We start from the raw sequence: 23,115 nt of genomic DNA, 5'->3' as shown, positions 1-23,115 counted from the left end.
GGGAGCTCTTTTTGAAAGCCATTCGCTGGACAACGAAACACACGCAATTTTAAACATATCTTCAATTACATTTCACAGTTAACGTTTGAAATCGGCGCCCACTTATTGGCTGCGATATTGATAACATCAATCGATACTTTGCTGAGCGATTTGGCACTAAATAATCCAGCAGTAAAGTGTGCGCGCCAAACACACATTTTCAATTAATCAACGACAGTTTAATTTACTTAGTACAGAATGCTTATTAATATTAGTTATTATATAAATGTAAACTCAACAAATTACGTTTTTCTACCTTATTACAGATGTGATGCGTTGGCAACAATCGATAGCTTGGCAATCAGCCTACCGCCACATTTTCCAAACACCAGCTGCTTACAAATTTTGTTGCATACTTTCGTGCGGCGCTTGAAATAAAGGTAAATTGCTGCTTGCAGTGTTTGTTACTAAATTATTATAGAATATTGTATTTAATCGTATACTAGAAAACAGTTACGTTCAGCATTGTAGAATATTTAGTAATTCAAAGTGCAAGTAGAAGGGCAAGCTGTTAGGGTAAATCTCTTGGTATTTCAATTGCAAAACTTTGGGTGATGCCAAAAATGTCAACGGGCCCCATTTCCGATCACAAAAGCGAACAAAAGCAAAAGCAGATATCTCGAGCCGCAGATTTCGCATATTACGCTCATTCAGTTTCATTGTTATGCTTATGTGCCCATTACAACGCCCTTTTCTTACACGTTGCACTTGAGGCGCTGCAACCAAGTTTAAGCTGTTTTTAAGCACTTCCTAGTGGCCTTAGAAATGGGCTAAAAAAACAAGTAAAACACTTTTCTGCACTCTAAAAATAATACTACTAATATTAAATGTAGATATACATATTTTGTTTAATATAATTTAAGTCATGGCGCCTAACATCATTTAAACTCAGTAATTACCTATCGCTGTTAATGCACTGTTAGCTATCGATATCGATTACTTGCTGAGTTGCTAGTGCAGCTGTGGGAGTTTTGCAGGTGCCTCTACCGATATACCAAAGCAACACTGTCTTGGTATATTTTATCTGTTTATTTTTGGGCAATTCAAACTGCGGTCACGCTGGCTGTATTGTTTTTGTTCATTTTTATGCTCTTCTTCGTTCGGCTCGGTTCGGTTCGGCATATATATTTGTGTTTGTTGCTTGCGAAGCTCCGCGCGCATTTAATTTCGTCATTTAACAATATGTTTTAAACAAATTGTTGCGCCGCACTACGCTCTCGGATTTGTGTTTTTTTGTTTTGTTTTTGTTGGCGCAAAGCCAAGCCGCCCCTGCATATAAAAAGGAAATAGCACAAATGTTCAAGTTATCGGCAACAAGTAAATAAAAAACAAGACTCTCGTGTGTGTGAATTTTTTTCCCCTCGTCTTATTTATGTGCATGTTGTGTTATGCTTGTGTGTGTGTGCGAGAGTGTGTTGGAGTGTTTACAACGCCGCCGTGGCTGCTGCCTTAATTAATTTGTGTGTGTGTGTGTGTATGTGTGTGTTACTTGTATTAGTTAATAACTAATTTAAAATAGTTGCTTTTTTCTTTTGCTTTGAATTTGCGCATAAAAATGCAGAGCGGCTGCGACAGCGGCGTCGACGTCGACGGCCATTGAAATTTCACCGAAAAATAACAAAAAGAAACAATTTGTACTAAAAGCATCAACCAAAACGTGACTAGTTTATTTTATTAATGCAGCAGCGACGTCGCCAGCAGCAGCAACAGCAACAACAACAATTACAAGTGAATTTATTTTGTCTTCTTTTGTTGCGACGTCGCTGCCGCAGTCGCTGTTGCGCCGCCGCATTTCGTACATGAGAATGAGCGACTGGCTGTGTGTGTGTGTGTATGTGCGAGTAAAGGGCGGCGACAGCAATTCGCAGTGTTGTTGCTGTTGTTGAAATAAATGCGTGTAATTAGCATTAATATAATTACAAATGCTGGTGTAGGTGGAGTGGGGGTGCAATAATTGTAGAAGAACAGCTTCAGCATTAAATCAGCAACAACAACAATTGCTTAGTAATTGCCGTTGCGAACGCGCAGTTATTTCGTAATGCCAACCGCAATAACAGAAGAAGAAGCAGCAGCAGAGGAAGAAGAGACAACAACTGCGTCGGTTGTAAAGCGCCGTTATTACACGCACTCGCTCACACACAAAGAGACTCGTGCAGATGTGTGTATGTGTGCGCAATGCACATTCACACGCACTTGTGCGTGGCTCTCTTTGCACCACAGATTGCAGCGACGCGTCATTTGCTTTGCTTTGCTTTCTACCTGCAGAAACAAGTAGCAGCGGCAGCGTGCTCTCTCGCTCTCGCTCGCCTGACATTATTCAAGAGAGGATCTTGCTGGCGCTCTCAGCAGCAGCATTTTGGCAGCGACGCATTCCTTGAATTGCAGTCAGCGTCGCTCGCGTCATCAACTCTGCCGCTGTCGCAGTCGCAGTCACAGTCATTAGCGCAAAAAAAACCAAAAAAAATAGCAACAATTTTAAAAGTAATTCTTGTTTTTGTTATAGTACTACATATAGTTAAAAACGCCGCCTTCGCTGTCACAAAACCAAGTGCAATATTATTTAAGTGAAAGAAAGAAAGAGAGAGAGAGAGTGATAGTTATTCACGCACACAAAACATAAAGACAAATGATGTTATAACAAAAACAACAACAACACAACGACAACTGCAAATACAAGAAGAAGAGCGACTTTTGGGATTTCTACTATACTCGCAATGGAGCAGCAGCAACAAAAACAACAACTGCTACAACAAAAGCACAAACGAAAAAAACATCAACAACAACAACAACAACAACAACAACAACACACTTTACTTGCTTTTATCATTTTGACAATTTGCTGGCCACAGGTGAGTGACGTTATTTCAACTCTCTTTCCTCTTTCCCCTCTTTCTACGTGCTACCTTTAGCTACCTTTTCTTTTCCTTTTCGTTTCATTACATTTGACCCCTTCCACACTTTCCACTCGTTGTTGGGCTTGCTGGGAATTCCGAACTTCGTAATTCACTAAAATTCGTCACACACACAAATGTACAGTGAACGAAATTAACGGTGTGCTTGGTTAAACTATCGATATATCGATAACTAGCTTGCAATTACACAGCTTCGAATTCTCCTTTTTTTATTTTCGATTGCAATATTATAATGGAATATTGAGTTCGTTTGAAAGATTTAAATTTATATTTTAATATTCGACACACACATTTGTATTCGTTTATGTCGTAAACAATTTTATTATTCTTCAATTAAAATATGCGAAAAAAATAAATTGAATTAAATTTCGAATGCAAATCTTTGGTTTGAATATTCAATAATTGAAAAGTACATTAATTGCAAATATTTATTTAATCGCATTCAATTAAAAGATGAGATCGGCAAAAAGTTCTATAAATATTTGAAAAATAATATATATTATTACACAGTTATTATTTTAGTTCAATTTAGTTTTAAATTTCGATTTGGGTTCGTTAGAAGTAAAGAGTAAATAATATTTGGATTGCGTATATATTATTTGCATCATTTAAAAAAGAATTCGAATTTCGACGAAATTTGTGATTATTTTTAATTGATGATTAATTTGAAAGTATAGAAAAAGAATAGAATTGTTTGGAATTAATGTTGCATTTACCGTTTTGCTGAAATCTGAAATCTGATAGAGCTGCAAATGTTTTGGTTGAACTTTAATCACAACTCACAGGTCTATATATCAGATCAGATCTATAAATATTTCGCACGAATTCGCTTATGAACTACACAAACACCACACAAATGGGGGAATAAGGGGAAAGATGAGAGGTGTGACAAAATTCCAGAGAAATGAGATTGTTGCCTGTTAAGTACACGTCGTACTACGACGAGTATTTCGGGATCATAAGATAAATTTCGCTTGTTGAAGCGAATTGAATCAATAATACTCGTATTTGTTTGTCTGTTTAGCGAACTGATGATCACTTCAAGATTGCTCATTAACTGGTTGCGATCTGTCCTCATTCAGTATTTAGTATTCTCCAGTCCATTCCAATTCGAATATCATATTCAAATACTTTGCTTTTGTACATATTATAGTACATTGTACCATTTTGGGTTTTCATTAAATAAACAACTGCAACAACTTTCGCTTCTTCAAATTCAAAAAAATGATACCCTGTACACTTTCAGGTTGAGAATGGAGAATGAGAACGATGCAATCAAGTTATGCGAGTCATTTTTTTTTCTGATTTGTTTTTTTTCATATAATTGTTGAGATCATCTTTTCAGGTCAGCAGCAGGTCTGTATATTAATGTTGTTGTTGGGCAAACTTCAAGTGCATTTTTGTTAGATAAAGGTCGGAGTTTTTTTTTTTTTTTTGGGTATGTTTTTATGTGATTAAATGCGAACTTTAAAATTCCCCGAAATTCATAATGACAAAACTTCCGAACAAGTTTTTATTTCATTTGTTACGAATAATTTAACAAAAATATGTTTGCCACATTTTAAAGAAAGGTTTTTAATAAATTTTACTTTGTAAAACTCATTTGCAAAGGTTATTCATTTGCATTAATATATTACTTTACTTTCTAAGTGACAAAATTCGGAATTTCTTTGAACTAAATAGTCTAAACAATTTAAAGGAATTATAATAATAATAATTTATCGAGGATGTGTTTTGAAACAATGTTCAAGTAATATTTATTTTAATCAAATTTTACTTTGTAATGAGCCATTCAATCATTTGCATTAAAATATTATATTTTCTGACTGACAAAATTCGGAATTTCTTTGAACTAAATGGTCTGAAAATTTCAAAGGAATTTAAGAAAATATTTGTTTATCAAAATGTAATTTGTAATAAAAAACTGCAAAAGTCATTCATAACAAAATTCGGAATTAAAAAAAATTCTACAAATTTCATGAATTTTTCATTAGTTCTTACAGGGTATTTCTCTAGTCGCGACACGTTTTATTGTTTATGTTTCTGCTTCTGTGTTGCGTTGTGTTTTTTTTTTTTTTTTTTATATATTTTCTGGGTGAACCCGTCGTTAGAGTCATTAAATTTCGATTGTTATTGTGGCTCCGTTGCAGGTCAATTGGGAGATTTACTAAGTACATCTGTTTCCCTCCCTCCCTCTCTCTCCCTTTCTCTCTTGCTCTTGCATACGCAATTAGGTATCAACAGACAATTTATTCAAATCTCTTGCTTAGCTTTGTACATTGTACATTTTGTGCATTTTTATTATTTTGTTCTTCATGTTCTGCCTCTGCTGCGTCTCCTTCTCCATCTTCGCCTCCTCCTCCGCCTCCTCCTTCTCCTCGTTTTCCTTTAGTTGGTGTCATAAACTTTTTAATCACTTGCTCAGCCGGTTTTGTTATTGTTGTTGTTTTCTTGTTATTCGATCATTCCATTCCACTTCATTCCATTTCATTTCGTTCCGTTGCGTTCATTGTTTACGTTGAATGGGAGTTAAAACCCGCGATTCCATAACACCGTAATGTCACCAATTATTTGTAGCTTTATTGAGAATTTCAAGTTACATCACATAGCTAATTACTATAATTTATAAATTTACGATATATATCTTCCATTCTCTAATATCTAATATGCAATTTAGTTATTCTATCTTTATATGCTATATATAGGGTATTACTTTAGTCGCTGCCCGTAATTCTCTCTGAATTTTTTTGGCATTTACCTCAATCTACAACTGGTTTCTTTTCGAATTAGCTGCGCATAGCAAACAGCCAAATACACTACAATAATAATAACTAGAGACTCACATTTCTTAAGGCATTTATTGATGAATCAAAGCTCCATTCTCACCTTGATATAAACAAAGAATCATTTGCAATGCCGTAACTCGAATCCAAATCCAAATTCCTGTCGTAATTCAATTTGAAGACAGATGTTTCGCTTATTTGTTTATGCCCCGTCGCAAAGAGTATACAAAAAGGAAAAAGAAGCAGAAAAAAAGTACTACTTGTAAATCTGAATAGTCTCTCAAGGTTGAGTGACTACTGTGTGTGTGTGTGTGTGTGTTTTGTTGCTTGTTACTTGTTTCTAGCCGGCTTAAAGTTGTCCTGTCAGATCAATACAACAACAACAACAACAAACCGTCTCTCTCTCTCTCTCTCTCTCTCTCTCTTGGCATTTTGTTTATATAAAATCTGAGAAGAGAATTGTCGCGTCTCAGAGTTGTTGTTTTTTTGTTTCTTTTGCAGTTTTGCAATTAAAGTCATTCGGAATGCGGCCGCTGACTGTTGTTTCGTCTTGTGGCTCACGTGCCAACACAAATAACATAAACAAAAAGAATAAACATAAAAATAATTGTTGTAATTTTATTATTTTCTTTTGAAGAATAAAAAGTTTTGCCTTGACTTTTGAAATGATCATGATTACGTGTCTCCAAAAACCAAAACCAACAAGTAAGAAAGTTACAGTCGAGTGTGCTCGACTGTGAGATACCCGCTACCCATTTTTAATAAAGCCAAAATATTGCTGTATTATTTTTAAAATATACCGAAAATACTACAAAAAAAGACTAAAAATATACCGAGCGGTATATTTGGTATATCGATATGGTACCACATTCAAAATATTCCATAGACGGCACAATATACCAGATTGTCGACCAAAGCAACTAAGACTCCTAGTAAGTAGGCGTTTTTGTCCATACAAAAGTATTTATTTAATACCTTCCACAATTTTTATCTGATCGCAATCAAATTTTCAGGAATCACAACTACTATAGTTATCATTGTATATGCCAAAATTCGCAGCTCTAGCTTTAAAATAACGCTTGCTATTCGATTTTTTTTTGATTTGCGGGGGCGGAAGGGGGCGTGGCAAAAATTTGAAACAAACTTGATCTGCGTGCAAACATAACAAATGCTGTCGAAAAAAAATTATAGCTCTAGCTCTTATAGTCTCTGAGATCCAGTGTTTCATACGGACGGACGGACAGACGGACATGGCTAGATCGTCTCGGCTGTTGACGCTGATCAAGAATATATATACTTTATAGGGTCGGAGATGCCTCCTTCTACCTGTTACATACATTTCCTGCCGGCACAAAGTTATAATACCCTTCTACCCTATGGGTAGCGGGTATAAAAACTTGGCTGCACACAATCCACATTCGCTACTCCACCGCTCACTACTCCATTCACTACCCACTACCAATGAGTAGTCAACAAGCACACTCCCAACTCAGCTCAATTCAACTTGATTCAATGCTTACTAAGCGCGTCCTCCCCCCAAAAAGTGCGATGACATCAGCGCTTGAAGTTTGCTTTTGTTCTTCTCTCGCTTTGGTTTTTTTTTGTAGTGTTATTATTCTTTTTTATTATTATGTTTTTGTTTGTTTCATTTTTCTTTTTTATTTATTTTTTATTATACTCTTCGTCGCTTTGTCGATTGTTTTAGATATGTAAATGATGCGCTAATGTTGCCAACTTGCTGTTCTGTTGTCATCAGTTATCTGGCAACGCTCGGCATAATTCAATTTTGGAATTACGCTCAAAGATCAAACGCAAGTTTAATTGGAAAGCTCATCCCATTGTCAGCACTTTCTACCCTCTCTCTCTCTCTCTCTCTCTCTAAATGAAGCACCCCGAATTGAGGGTCTATTAACTCGGTCTCTGTCTCTGTGTGTGTGTAACGTTGTTATTAGTCTCAATTACATGAGGCAATTGGATTGTTTGATTTATATTTTTCCTATACCCTACAATCATCATCTGTGGTTGTATGTTTATGACTCTCGTATTGCACAACTGCATTTTTATGACACCGCGAGTTCGATTTTCCCTCGATTTTAATAACTGCATACCAGTTTTAACTGGCACTGTTCTTCTTCTTCTTCTTCGCTCGCCGCAAAATTCAATCGATGCAACATTGTTGCATTCGATTATTAGCCAAAATCATTGCTACACAATATCTGTTAAAAGTTGATTTGTTCGGGGGTTTTCTTTTTTTGTTTATGTTTATTTATTGCAAATGTTAATATTTATGATTTACGTGGAACTTTTATGTGTTTTACAACTACACTTTGAAATCAAGTATGAGTTATTTTTCTATATAACTGTTTACATTTTTATTTATTTAAATGCGACACTTAAAAAGTTTGGCAAATCTAGTATATTTCTGATAACTTTAAAGTTCATTTTTGTAATTTTTTGTTAAATTTATGGAGTATTTATTCTTTATGTGTTTTGCAACAGTTTGAAATCAAATGTAAGGTTTTTTTTCTTATAACTGTTGATAATTTGATATATTTGACAGCTAAAAGTTTCGCAAATCTCGTTAGTATATTTATGATGATAGAAATTTTAAAATTTCTTTAATTTCCTATATTTTTATAACATCTTTACAGGAAAGTTGCTGTATTAGTTGGTAATTTATTTTAAAGTCGATATTTGACTTAATCAATTTCGAAATTACTTTAATTTGCTATATATTTTATTATATTTCTCTAGAGGAGAGTTTAAGATTTAGTTGGTAATTTATTTTAGAGTCGATAATTTATTTATTGAATGTCTGTAATGTGATTTTTTATATAGGGTATGCCACACGTCGGTCATAGCTGATGAACACTCGTTTTATGCTGAAGTTGTTTGTAAATTTGTTGCTGTAATTTAAAGTTTACTCGTGTTCTTCGTTCTGTTTATTTGTTGGTGTTGCTCTCGCTTTTGCTTTTGCTGCACTTGCGATCGTCTCTGATCTAATTTTAATTAATTAACCCGTAAACGAATCCGTATTTTTTGGGGGCAGCGGTTTTCGTTGATTTCTTCTTCGTGCTCATTCAATTTCGATGCCAATTCCCATTCCCTCAGGGTGTGGTCTGCATTTTTAGCTTCGTTTTTTTGTTTACTGGAATGCATTTCAATGATGAAGTTATTGCTCATTCTGTGGTTATTATTGGTATGCATAGTGTCTGCTTTTGTATCTTCTGTGTAAGAGATTCTATGCCAGTTAATAAAAGCTGGCCCCAAAAATGGATGAACTAAAATTGTGCAGTTTATGTTGTTCGTTTTTACAGCTGGTTTTTGTCGTCTCGCAACTTCTTGTTGCGGTTGGAAGACAGCGCAAAATAAGTGGAGGAGAGATAGTCAAGTCAAGTCCGACTGTCATTTGTCGCTCCCAACACTGAACTCTGGGATATTCCACAACACATGTACATCTACATATAGATACATCTGTGTCTGTGGGATTGTGGCATGCACCCATCCGGCATTGCCAGTCGTCACTTGATGGAGTGCCTTTTTAAAAATAGCCAACCATTTAGCGGCAAATTATTTGTGCTGTCAGGCAGCGAGTGCTGTGTAAAGTAGTGTAAACTAGTGTCAAGAACAGGGCTCATTTTTTCTCTGTTTTCTGTTTTTCCTTAGCTTCCCTTACCATTAACCCATCGCATATCTGCACTTCTTTTTTTTCCACTCTGCCACTCCGCCTGTCACACGAAATAACTTTTGAGCACTTTTACCCGGAAACCCGGAACCTCTGCATAAATCTGCCACAACTTTACAGTTATCGATAGCTAATTATCGTTTTGGGAACTGTTGAGGTTGTAGTTAAGATTTCTTATGGTGTCTGAGCAAAGCAAATAAATAGCAAAGCATCTAAATATCGAATTTGTTTATCATAAACAGTATCTGAAAAGTAAGAATTTGAAATAGACTTTCTTTGAGAGTTCAACTAAATATCGAACTCGCTTATAATAGAAAAACTTATATCTGGAAAAAGTAACAATTTTAAATAGATATTTTGACTTTGTATGGAATTCGTTTGTTATACAAAAAATTAGTCTGGGATAAGTAACAAGTTAAATTATAAAATAGATCAAGGAGAAATTACAACTTTATAATCGAAAATAAAGATATATTTTTAGATTCTATCAAAGATATAAACTAATAACAAGTAAGAAAGATACAGATTTTGAATAAAAGCAAAACAGTGCTTAAAATATACCAATATACCGCAAAAATACTAGAAATATACCAAAGGTAATGCTCGAAATATTGATTTGGTACTAGATTGAACTATTTCAATATATATTATGGTATTTTCAGTATTTTTTAGTATATTCATTTGGCATATTTTTATACCAAACAAAATAAATATATGCCAAAGGAAATGTTCGGTAAATGAAGTACTACAACAGTATACCCAATACATATTTTTGGTATATTAGTATTTTTTGTGGCATTTTAATTCGGTATATTTTAGTAATAATAACTCGCTGTTTTGCAGTTAAACGTAGTATATATAGTATAGTATATACCAAATACATATTTTTGGTATATTTTTAGTATTTGTGTGGTATTTTAATTCGGTATATTTTAGTAATAATAACTCGCTGTTTTGCAGTTAAACGTAGTATATATAATATATCAATATATATCAAATTTACCATTCAGTATATTTTTTTAGTATTTTTGTAGTACATTCTTCTACCCTTTCGCTCTATCAAAAACGTTCACTAGCAAAGCTCCTCCCAATGCAAGTAATACAATAGATTGCAACAGCAATAAAAAAAACAATTAATAACTATGCACAGCTGAGCTGTGATCAATTACCAAAGATGATGCGATAACGATCGCTGTAAGCTCAACTATCGCAACAACTATCGCTTACTATCGCATGCCAGTTTTCCTAATGACAGTTGACGTCGCAGTGAAACGCAGTAGAAAAAAAAGCAAGTGTCGAATGTGGGGCAAGCTGCGCTTAATGCCACAAAACACAGACACAGACGAACTGAATTCATAAGGTTTGGTTTCATTAGCGGCCAATTGGGCCTACATAAATGGCCAACAGCTAATTGGCCAATTGGCTGATCGTTCAACACACAGAGGCGCCAAAAAGCAGCAGCAGCATTGACACGTGGTATTTTAAGTTGAAAGTAGTTTTATTTTTTTTAGGTGGGTGTCAGAGCTCAAAAGTGTTATATAATTGTAGATAATGGGAGATCAGATCTTGAGGGGTCAGTCCCGATAAAGTCCAGTATATATAAGTTAATGATTGAGCTGTGAGTGCAACAGCAGCGAATTTTGCATTAATTAATGTTAATTGCGACAACAACAACTACAACAACTTTTGTAAACTGGGCCAAGTCAAAACTTGGTTTCTTTTCAACTTTTTTATGCTTTATTTACTATTTACCATTTTTTTTACTTTGTTGTTGTTGTTGTTGTGAGCAACGCAATTGCAAATTATTCACTTACTCACTTATTTCGCATATTCAGAGTTTGTCGAATAGCCAAACGCCAATTTGTTGTTTATTCAATTCAAATCGAATACAGCAAAATGAAAAAAAATATATGTGAGTATGTGAATTAATAATAACAACAACAAATAAAAGAAGAAAAAAATAAATCAAATGAAATAAAATAAAATAAAACGTGGTGCGGTTTTCTGTTGCTGTTGTTGTTGCTTCTGTTGTTGCTCACCTAACTGGTTTCGGCGGCTGCCATATAAATAATTAGCAAAAACCAACAACGCTTTATAAATCACACACACACATTCGAACCGGCTTCAAATGCCCCGCACTCTCCCCCGCTTGGCTGCCCAAAGCAGCAGCCAGCACCTGAGGCGGCGCACCTGCCTCTTATTGTTGAGTTGTGCCTACAATCAATGCAACAATTTTTAATACACATTTATACCCTGCTAAAATCACAACTGCCCCAAAGCGGGGGTTTTGCCTTTTCTTCTAAAAGTTGTCTACACTGCAAGAAAAGAACAAATTTCGAAAATCAAGAATCAGGAAAATCTCAAGTCGTTTTCAAGAATCATAACTACTACAGTAATTATTGTATATACCAAAATTCGCAACTCTAGCTTTAAAATTACGCTTGTTATTCGATTTTTTTTATTTGCGGGGGCGGAAGGGGGCGTGGCAAAAATTTGAAACAAACTTGATCTGCGTGCAAACAAAACAAATGCTGTCGAAAAAAATTATAGCTCTATCTCTTATAGTCTCTGAGATCCAGTGTTTCATACGGACGAACAGACAGACAGACGGACATGGCTAGATCGTCTCGGCTGTTGACGCTGATCAAAAATATATATACTTTATAGGGTCGGAGATGCCTTCTTCTACCTGTTACATACATTTCCTGCCGGCACATAGTTATAATAGCCTTCTACCCTATGGGTAGCGGGTATAAAAATTGTGTTCTTCAAAACAATACCGCTTTAGGAATCAATTCTTAAATGACATATATACCACCGATATATTCTCAAAAATTGTGTTTCTAAAATAATACCTCTTTACGAGAAATTTCTTAAAACTAAAAACATTAGTCTTAAAAATGCCAAATTCTCCACGCAAGACCAAAAATACTAGACTTAGGTTGGAAAATTCCGTAATTCATCGAAATTCCTATAATGATTTTATCTAGCTTTGAGTGGTTTGTAATTAAACTGATTAGCATACAGTTGAATAATTAAATAATAAAATGCTAAAATAACAAATAAATAGTGAAAAGAAATCCATTCAAATATAATGTCCCATTTTTGTTGGATATTATAATACGATTTTTGGTCTTAAAACTATGAATAAGATAAGATAAGATTTTGTCCTCTTAATTTATAAGCTTTTATTTGTTCTTGAAATCAATATGTGTTTTCTACGAGTAGCATTAAGATTTTCCTAGTGCTCAGACTAAAATATTGGGTTTAGAAGTTGTTTTTCAGTGTATCTATCAGTCTTAAGCTTTATCAGTTAAGGGGTTAAAGACAGTATAACACTCTAGGCAATATTTATTTTGCTTCCGTCCAAATAATTGTCTTTATTTACTTACTACATTTCATTCAAAATGAAATGCTTAATGCTTTATCGTTATCCATTTACATATATTTTTCTCACATACAAATATTTGTTTTTATTTCTATCTTTACTTTATATAATCGAAAATGAAGATGCTAAGTGACTTTTATGACACACGACTTTAAACTCTTATACTTAATTTGCAATATAAATACCTCAATTCAATTTGAATTGAAATTAACTTTTCTAAGACTAAACTTTTCAGTACCTTTTTTTGTGATAGCGAAACATTTATTTAACATTTATTGTTCAAACTGTATATAAGTAATGAAATTTACTTTTTTTTTTAATTTTAAATGCTTTATTTTTATCTAAAATACAAATAATTCAAATTAAATTTTTCCAATATATTAATTTTTGACGGTTTTTAAATTCTTTGTTATTTTGAAAATTTTCATGGGTTTTCAATGTTTTTTATTTATACAATTTTTACATATTTTTCTTTTCAATATTTAGGTTTGATTTTTGTCGATTGTTACAATTGTTATATTATATTCACTTGTGTTTTGCAGGGTAACTGTTAGTCGTTCACTGCAATTCAAAACTAAAGTCATGCCTTAATTTTTTGCAACTTGAGCTGCGGTTTTGTGTTGCCTGAAAGAAAAAATAGTTTGTTTAGTTTTGTAATTATTACAAAATATTAAAAATTAAAGCGACAGGAAATCGACGCTTCCATGGAAAATTTTGTTAAGATGCCCGTTGTTCCTCCCTCTCCCTCTCTGTCTCTGTCTCGATCTCCCTCTCCCCCTCCCACAGTTGCGGCCCCTGCCTCTGCTTGGCACCGCTTCCGCCTGCTGTGGTCAAGTTTGAAGCGCCTTCTCCCTCGCACACAGAACCGCAGATCACTTTTTTTTTTAGTTTTATTTTGTATTTTGTTTTTTTTTTGTTCAGCATCATCAAGATCATTATCATAAACAGCGCATGACATTGGCTGCGGTTGCTCGTGTTGAATTTTGATAAATACCCTGTAAATTGATTGCGCATAGAAGCAGGCATTTGTGTTGTGCGGCAATTGATGCATTTAATCAACAAGGTACAAACTGCATTCGGTATTTCCCTTTTCTTTTGTTGATTGAAATTAATTTCCGTTGTCTTTGTGAATGCTTGAAGAGATGTTGCCTGCATTATTTTTAATTAATCTGAAAACTTTTCGAAAGGGAGTTGAGCAGTCAGTTGTCAGTTGTCGCCTGACAAGTTGTGGGGGTATATGAAAGTCGAGCACGCTCAATTAGTGCCATAGGGGTTAGGTTAGCACTGGGCAACGGGCATTTGTGCTGTGTCGCTTGGGTGAGGATTGGTTCATGACCTCCTCGTCTTTTTTTTTTGTGGCATCAAAAAGCTAATTGCAGCTTGCAATTGTGCGACAATTGCATTTGTAATGAGCCGACAAGGTCGTCGCTTCATTAATGCAAGTCCCGCATGTGTGTGCGACGGCGACGATGACAGAAAGCTGACTGCTATGCGTAACGTAGCACACAGCTCGTAACTTTCCCGCGTTGTCCGAAATTGAAATCGACCAAAATATATACAAAACGGAAAGTGAAAGGCAGCCAAGACACTGACAAAGCAAAGGAAAACAACAACGACAACAACAACAGATGAGTGCCGCAATGTCAATCGCAAGTGCTTTATAAATAGCCCAGACGCCCACAAAACACACTCATAGGCACTCACATTTTCACACACACACACACACACACACACACACACACACATACAGTTACAGCATTCGAACTCACATTCAGAAACTCCCTCGAAACTCTCTCATTGCAATTTCAATGAATAACAACGATTTGTTACATTACAAATATGAATCTGATACCGAATACTTTCCTTTTATAAAACACCCAAAAAAAAAGAAGAAAAATATGAACATAAATAAAAAAAAAACAACTGAAAAGAGGCTCTAAAAAAACCTTTATACTTCAAATCTTTAGGTTTCTTTCAATGTTTTCGCATATTCATGCAAATCAATAAACAAAATGTCAATTTAGCTGACGTTATTTTTGCTAGGGATTAGCACCTAATGAGCTTATATTTGAGAGTGGAGCAAATAAAGGAAATACGCGTTCATCTATCTACACACATTTGCGTATCACAATGTCGTGTTATATTTTTAGCGAAATCGTATTGGATAAGGGATTGAAAACACAATGGTACAACGTCTTCTACTCAGTATTTTTTATATACTTATAATCTGTCGCATACACACTCTGATACTTAGGTTTATTGTTAGTATTACTATCAGATTTATACTTATACTCAGCCTTTTATGTGTTACTAAACTAAGTCTTTTATTCATATTTAGTGTCGGTCGTATAAGTTGATTTATACAAGCTGTTCTAAGTTCCTCGGTCTTATACTTTAACGCATAGTCAAGCTCAAGTTTTGTTTCAAATTTAATACTTTCATTCTTAGTGTTATACTTTAACTTATACTCAATCTTATATATTATCGTAAACTCTTCGCTGTGCTGCATCCTTCTTTTTTTTTAATTTGCTGATCAACTGAGCCTTTTAAATTTACATTCAAACTTTTACTCACTCTTATACTTCGTGCCATTACTTTTTGATCATTTGCCTTTGCAAAGCAAGTAGCTCTTATATTCACTTTAAATTTCCACATCTCTGGCTTTTATTTGCTAATCAGCTGCGCCTTCAACTCTTATAATCAGCCTTATACTTTCCCAAATTAAACTTTTTCACTGTGTTGCATCCTCTTTACTTGTAGTTTGCTGCTTAACTGAGCCTTTTTTATACTCTTATACTCAGGGCTACACATTTGGCTTTTACTTTCTGATCAAATGCGCCTTTTTTCTTATACTCACTCTTATACGTTGTGCCACATCTTTGGCAATTACTTGCTGATCAAATAACATAATGAAAAAGCAAGTCACTCTTATATTCACTGCGCCATCAACTCTTCTACTCAGTCTTATACTTACCAAATTGCACTTCTTCGCTGTGCTGCGTCCTATTTATTTGTAGTTTACTGCTCAACTGAGCATTTTTTCTTATACTCACTCTTAAACTCTGTGCTACACATTTGACTTTTACTTGCTGATCAAATGCGCCTTTTTTCTTATACTCACTCTTATACGCTGATCAAATAACATAATGAAAAAGCAAGTCGCTCTTATATTCACTGCGCCTTCAACTCTTATACTCAGTCTTATACTTTCCCAAATTGCACTTTCTCGTTTTGCTGCTTCCCCTTTATTTGTAGTTTGCTGCTCAACTGAGCCTTTTTTCTTATACTCACTCTTATATTCTGTGCTACACATTTGACTTTCATTTGCTGATCAAATAGCATCATGAGAGCAAGCTTGTCGACTCACACAGGGTATGCTCATGGTCAGTACTTTGTTGCGTTAGTCAAATGGTGTTTAGCTTCCAATTGTAATCGAGTATTGAGTGTATTGTGAATTGTGAATTGTGAATCATCATCACTGTGAGCCAATGCCGCGTTTAACATTTAAGTGGCATGGCTCTTTTCATTGAGTAGCAGCAAATGGAAGCTAAAACCAACCACCCACAATCAGTTTGGAAAATTACAAATTAACTTCCGTACGTTTGAATTGTTCGCATGTCCCATGCAACCATAACAACAACAACAACTATAGCAACAATTTCGAACAGAATCTCAATTAATATTTCATATTCAAACGTGAATAGCTTTTGTGTGTGTTTTTTTTCGAATGTGTGGAAAGTTGAAAAATCAATTGCGCTTCTCCATTGTGATTTTCCGCTTGTTTACTTCAAGCATGGGAAATTATAATTTCATTCAACATTGTTAACATCTCCCAAGTGCAATGAGATTACCATTGAACCGAACCCCAATCCCCAAGTTGAATCTATATCACGTGCTTCTCACAGGTTTTTCTGGGTTTTGGGTTTTCGGTTTTGGCGAATCGTGATGTGCGTCATCACAACAACAACAACAACAGCAACAGATCAACAGTAAATTAACGAGTCAGGCCCAAGAAATTTGCTAATCTCTCTCTCTCCATTAATTATCATTGAAAATGATCACTGAATATATTATATACACTCTATTTATAAAGATATCACAAACTGCGTGCTATTGTAATTTCCACCTACCGAAAACAAAAACAAAGCAAGTGATTGAAGAAATTACAATAAAAAATGCATTCAAAGCTGTTGAGTCAGCGTTAAAAGATAACAGCAACAAAAAAGCAATGATATCAACGCAAATTGCAAAAGTGCTTTATTCAATGGCTTAGATATATTCTGGGAAACAAACAAAGGTCATATAATATTATTATTCGAGTGCGCTTCATTCACAAATGTTGACAGACAATGAAAGAAATTGCAATGATATCGATGCGACATTCAAGACGTAAAAGTCAATGGAATGCTAAAAAATCAAAGATAAGATTAGTTGAGAAAAGTTGAATCTGTTAAAAAGTGAATATAATTCATAGGCTTAGATATAATCTGGAAACCAAACAAAGATCACATATCATCATAATTCGAGTTCGCTTCATTCACTGACTCACAGAAATTCAAGAAGTAAAAGTTAATGGAATGCTAAAAAAATTACAGATAAGATTGGATGAACTTGTTAAAATGTGAATATAATAATCATATGCCTAGATCGTAGACCCCATAAGTTAAATACATTGAAGAAGAGCAAGAAAATAAAAAGCACTTCCGTTTTGTACTTCCTCTTCCACAATATATAAAGAGTGGGGACGGGAAAAATGCATTATTACAATGCATCAGAGTGTCAACAACTGAGAAATGTGTTTTGTTTGCCTTATGCAACTGTCGAATGCATCGAGTTTCACATTGGATGCTGCTGCTGCGACCACAGTCATTATCATAATCATCTATATAAATTAATGTAAAACTTAATGAGCACGAGATGCAATCTGAGTAGAGACAGAGAAAGACAGAGAGAGAGAGAGAGCAAGAGAATCGTTTATACAGCCGTGACATTGTGACTCAACAGCGCTTTTTTTTTTGGCATTACTATAGATTAGGGTATGTTTCTCCTCCAGCTGTGTGTAAAATGTAGACTTTAGTGTGTGGCTTATCGCTATGATTAATGTGTTGGAAAAGAGAGCAATGGCACCGCGCGAGACACAGCAATAAGAGATTAAAACATTTCACAATATAGGTCAGTTATGACTTCAACACACATACACATACACACACAGAGTCGAGGCACTACTATCAATCCATCAGGCCGTCAGTCGGCCCATCTACCATGCCATCAATTGACCCTGACTCAACTCCAGCTCCAACTCCAACCTGATTCATCTAAACCTCACTTTGACGAACATCATAAACTCAGTTCCACTCTCTTTTTATTTTGTTTTCTTTGGGCATATATATATTTTTTTTTTTTACCACTTTCTTACAACTCTTCTGTAATCTTCTCGACGTTTTCCAGGTCGCTAATGGCGCCGATTTGGTCATCAGCGTGCCGAATGCCAGCAGCAATGACAATGCCTTTTACCGTATTGACTACAGTCCACCATTTGGTTATCCGGAACCGAACACAACCATTCCCGCCAGCGAAATTGGCCAGAACATCAAGCTGTCCAAGGTGCGGCCGGGCAGCGAGTACAATTTTTGGTTGTACTACACGAATTCGACGCATCGCGAGCTGCTCACCTGGACGGTGAACATAACCACAGGTGAGAATGATTGACATATGATTGAATAAGCACTTGAATAATCAAAGTTTCTATTTATTTTTGGATTTCTGTTTTGAAGTGAATACACAATTAACAGCCATAGCAGTGATTGATTGACTGGTCGGTTGACTGATTGAATGCATGATTGTGCAAATATGTTATACATTAAATTTGATTGAATTCAATGTTGATTTTACCAAAGGGTTGCCAATTCCAACATCAACTTTGATTATTATGGAATTTGATTGAGTTCAGTCAAGTGACTTCACAATTTCTAGAGCTAGCAATGATTGACGTGATTGTTTGAGCGATTGACGGTGCAAAATTATTGTTCACAAGTGTCCACACAATTCTAAGCATTCGTAGTGATTAAATGATGTGCATATGATGGAATAAATGATTGACTACAGTTTTTGTTTGAATTCGCTGATTGATTGATTTAATCTAAGTGCTTAATTTGAGTTGAATGATAGAATATAACTATGAATAGATGACATTTATTGATGATGATTGAAGATTGATTGACTGATTGATGAACTAATTTTGTGTGTAGAACTGAATGAGAGATTGACATAATGATTGATCATTTGATTGAAGATTGATTGACTGATTGACACACTAATTTTTTGTGTTGAGCTGAATGAAAGATTGAATTTGACTGATTGATGCACTAATTGTGTGTGTAGAGAGATTGAAATAATGATTGATCATTTGATTGATGACGATTGAAGATTGATTGACTGATTGACACAAATTTTTTGTGTTGAGCTGAATGAAAGATTGGATTTGCTTATTTCAGATTGATTGACTGATTGATGCACTAATTTTGTGTGTAGAGAGATTGATCATTTGATTGATGATGATTGAAGATTGATTGACTGATTGACACACTAATTTTTTGTGTTGAGCTGAATGATAGATTGAATTTGACTGATTGATGCACTAGTTTTGTATGTTGAGCTGAACGAGAGATTGACATTGCGAAGACTTTGCTTATCAATTTTGGATTAATAACTGCATTATGACTGATTGATTGACTTGAATTGTTTTGATTTACAGCACCCGATCCGCCCGAGAATCTAAGCGTTCAGCTGCGTTCGAGCAAAAGTGCCTTCATCACATGGAAGCCACCGGGCTTGGGACAATATTCGGGCTTCAAGATCCGAGTCTTGGGACTGACGGAACCGGCGCACAGTGAATACAATCGAAGTTTTCTGGTGTCGGGCAACGAGACGCTGCAGTTGTCCGCCAAAGAACTGACGCCAGGTGGCACGTATCAAGTGCAGGCGTATACGCTATATCAGGGCAACGAATCGGTCGCCTACACCAGTCGCAACTTCACCACAAGTAAGTCCCGGCACGCGGGCACTCGCAGTCCCAACAACCCCTGTAATTTCTAACTGCCGCCAAAGTCTTTAAAACGTGTAAATCTTAACTCTTAATTCCCGCCAAAGTCTTTGGGGTAATCTAATACAATAATACAACGCTCTGTCTTTCTCCACTCCATTTGCTTTTGGTGTATGATGTACGTTTTTCTCGGTGTTTGGTAATCTAACAAAAACAAAAAAATGTTCATACTTCTTCCACTTCTTTCTCTTTTTGTACTTCTCTTAATTTTTGTTCTCTATCTCTATCTGTGTTTTGCTTTCTGACTCTCACTCGCTTTCTACAGCCGAGCAATGGAGCTTCTCAAGGTAACCATAAGAATTCTTCGTAATTTTGTTGTTCTCCTTTTTAACATGTGTTGTGTGTTGTTGCAAATAAAAACGTGTGTTGTACGAGCAAAAGCGAAAAAAAAAAAAAAACAAATCGCTGCTCACAAGTAACTCAAACGCCGCTTGCCCAGTGATCTCCAATCGCGAATCGAGTCAATGCTATAAAACGCATTTTAAATTTCTAGAGGGAATATTTCCAGCTAGCTAGCATTGCAATTCTTATTGTTCTAATGCTAATGAGTTTTGTTTGAAAACTAGAACATAGCCTAGAGAGTTTTTAGCAATGAGTTTGTCAAGTTTAACACGAATTTGTTGCACTCAGATTGGCTTCAGAAAGAAGTTCAACTAAAGTGCTTAGTATTAAAAAATGTAGTTCACAGCTCAGTTATTGTATAAAACGTAATTCCTCTAAATTATGAAATAAATTGTACATATTTGTGCTTGATTTGGAGATCACTGCAGCTGGCTGTGTTGCGTCTTTATTTCGAATTCTGGTTTTCACATCTCTCTTCTTTTTGGTTGTTGTTGTCATTAACTACTTACACACACACCCCCACTCCCAACCGACCCGCTAACCTAACACATAACCCATAGTAGTTGTAGTAGTTGAATAGTAATCGTATAACTCATATCGAATCGATCGAATCCAAAACAAAAACCCGAATCCGCCTCACAAAACAACGCACAATTCCCATACACACAGAGCCCAATACGCCCGGCAAGTTCATCGTGTGGTTCCGCAACGAGACGACGCTCCTCGTCCTGTGGCAGCCACCGTATCCCGCCGGTCTCTACACCCACTACAAGGTCTCCATACGGCCCAACGATGCCATCGAGAGTGTCCAGAACGTGCAGCGCGAAGGCGAACCTCCCGGACCCGCTCAGGCGGCATTCAAGGGTCTCGTCCCCGGACGTCCGTACAACATCTCGGTGCAAACGGTGTCCGAGAACGAGACTTCGGTGCCGACGACAGCGCGTTATCTCACCGTGCCGGAGCGACCGTTGAATGTCACCTTCGATCCGGCGTATACGACAACGAGCGGCTTCCGGGTGCGTTGGGAGGCGCCCCGGACGTACAGTGAGTACGACAGCTTTCAGGTGTCGCTGGTGATGCCGCATCGCAGCTACACCGTGCCACGCACAGAGGCGAACACGCTCCATTTCGATTATCCCGAACCTCTGGAGCCCGGCAAGAAGTACGATGTCGTTGTGAAGACCATCTCGGAGAATGTGAACTCGTGGCCAGTGAACGGACAGATCACGTTGCGCCCGCTGCCCGTGCAGAGTTTGAGGGGCTATCTCGATGATCACACGAATGCCGTTCATTTGTCATGGGACCCAGCTGAGGTGGGCATACAGGATAGCTATCGCATCAGGTGAGTTTGCAAACATTTAGTATATTTTAAAGGAGATCAACTATTGAGAAGCCTAAGAAATTGATTTGAAAACTACCATTACCAGAAATTCAAAATATATTATTATAACTTTGTGCCGGCAGGAAATGTATGCAACAGGTAGAAGGAGGCATCTCCGACCCTATAAAGTATATATATTCTTGATCAGCGTCAACAGCCGAGACGATCTAGCCATGTCCGTCTGTGTGTCTGTCCGTATGAACACCTAGATCTGGACTATAAGAGATAGAGCTATAATTTTTTTTCGACGTATTTGTTATGTTTGCACTCAGATCAAGTTTGTTTCAAATATTTGCCACGCCCCCGCAAATCGAAATAATCGAATAGCAAGCGTTATTTTAAAGCTATACAATATAACTATATAATAACAACTATAGTAGTTGTGAGTCCTGAAAATTTGATTGCGATCAGATCAAAATTGTGGAAGTTATTAAAGAAATACTTTTGTATGGGCAAAAACGCCTTCTTACTGGGTGTCTGAGTTGCTTTATCCGACAATGTGGTATATTGTGACGTCTATGGTATATTTTGAATGTGGTACCATATCGATATACCAAATATACCGCTCGGTATATTTTTAGTATTTTGTGTAGTATTTTCGGTATATTTTAAACTTTCTTACTTGTTTTCATTAAAAACGATTTGATCAAAAACGTTTATTCAGGAAGAGTAATAGAATTTATGTAAACATTTTAGCATTACAAATTTGGTGGTCAAAAGTTTTTGTTAAAAAAAGTAACTAAATGAAAGTATCTATAAGTTACAGCATTATTAAACAAGAAGGAAAGTTAGTTTGCTAAAAGTAAAAGTATCATATTACTATACTAAACATACTAAAATATACAGAAGGCAAATATTTAGTATATTTGGAAGCGTGTATAAAAATACTATTCAAATAGTATTGTATTTAAGAAAGAAAGCTAGTAAAAATACTAAAATATACCAATTACTATATTCAGTATATTGAAAAGCGTGTATAAGAGTAATTCACTGAACGTAGTACAAATTCCAAGATTCCAGGATATGATACAGTTTAAAGATATTATTCTGTACTTGGGTTTTGCAGTATAGATAGAACAGAGATTCGAGTAACAGATTTGACATTAGACACAAATTTATATTATTATAAATACAATTCGATGATTCAAAGTCTTTTTTCAAAAACGCTAATTAATTAAATAATTGCATAACAAATCTGCAATTAATATTTTCCTTGCAAATTCAAAGATTTAAATGAAGAAGACAATTATTTTGTTGAATCCTTTCACCAAAATTCTCTTTGAAGTTTTTCTTATTTTCCAAGTTAATTTATTACAATTCGCTGTTCGATTTTCGCAAACCAATCAATTGAAATTGTTCATGTCATTTGTGAACCAATAAATAAAAATTTTTAAATGCAATTTTGTACAACAAACTAAACAATTTGCAAGAAAAGTTGCAATTTGTTTTGCTGATCGATGGCTCTCCACAACTCTTTCTAATC

General features: G+C 35.6%; 1 protein-coding gene across 3 annotated transcripts in view; it reads left to right on the top strand.

The window, feature by feature from the left end:
- The first annotated feature begins 1,133 nt into the window (after positions 1 to 1,133).
- The window catches only part of LOC132795315 (tyrosine-protein phosphatase 10D), a 33,009-nt gene continuing 11,027 nt past the window's right edge, over positions 1,134 to 23,115 (top strand). For all 3 annotated transcript variants that reach the window (XM_060805969.1, XM_060805968.1, XM_060805967.1), the window contains exons 1-5: positions 1,134 to 1,356; positions 2,543 to 2,888; positions 18,256 to 18,502; positions 19,562 to 19,849; positions 20,921 to 21,593. In XM_060805969.1, the coding sequence (XP_060661952.1) occupies positions 2,754 to 2,888; positions 18,256 to 18,502; positions 19,562 to 19,849; positions 20,921 to 21,593 (1,343 nt within the window). In that variant the 5' untranslated portion in view covers positions 1,134 to 1,356; positions 2,543 to 2,753. The remainder of the gene's footprint in view (positions 1,357 to 2,542; positions 2,889 to 18,255; positions 18,503 to 19,561; positions 19,850 to 20,920; positions 21,594 to 23,115) is intronic.

Source organism: Drosophila nasuta, chromosome X (assembly GCF_023558535.2).
Source record: "Drosophila nasuta strain 15112-1781.00 chromosome X, ASM2355853v1, whole genome shotgun sequence".
Taxonomy (NCBI): Eukaryota; Metazoa; Arthropoda; class Insecta; order Diptera; family Drosophilidae; genus Drosophila; species Drosophila nasuta.
The sequence above is the reverse complement of the archived record's forward strand: the minus strand, read 5'-3'. Positions and strand labels throughout refer to the sequence as shown.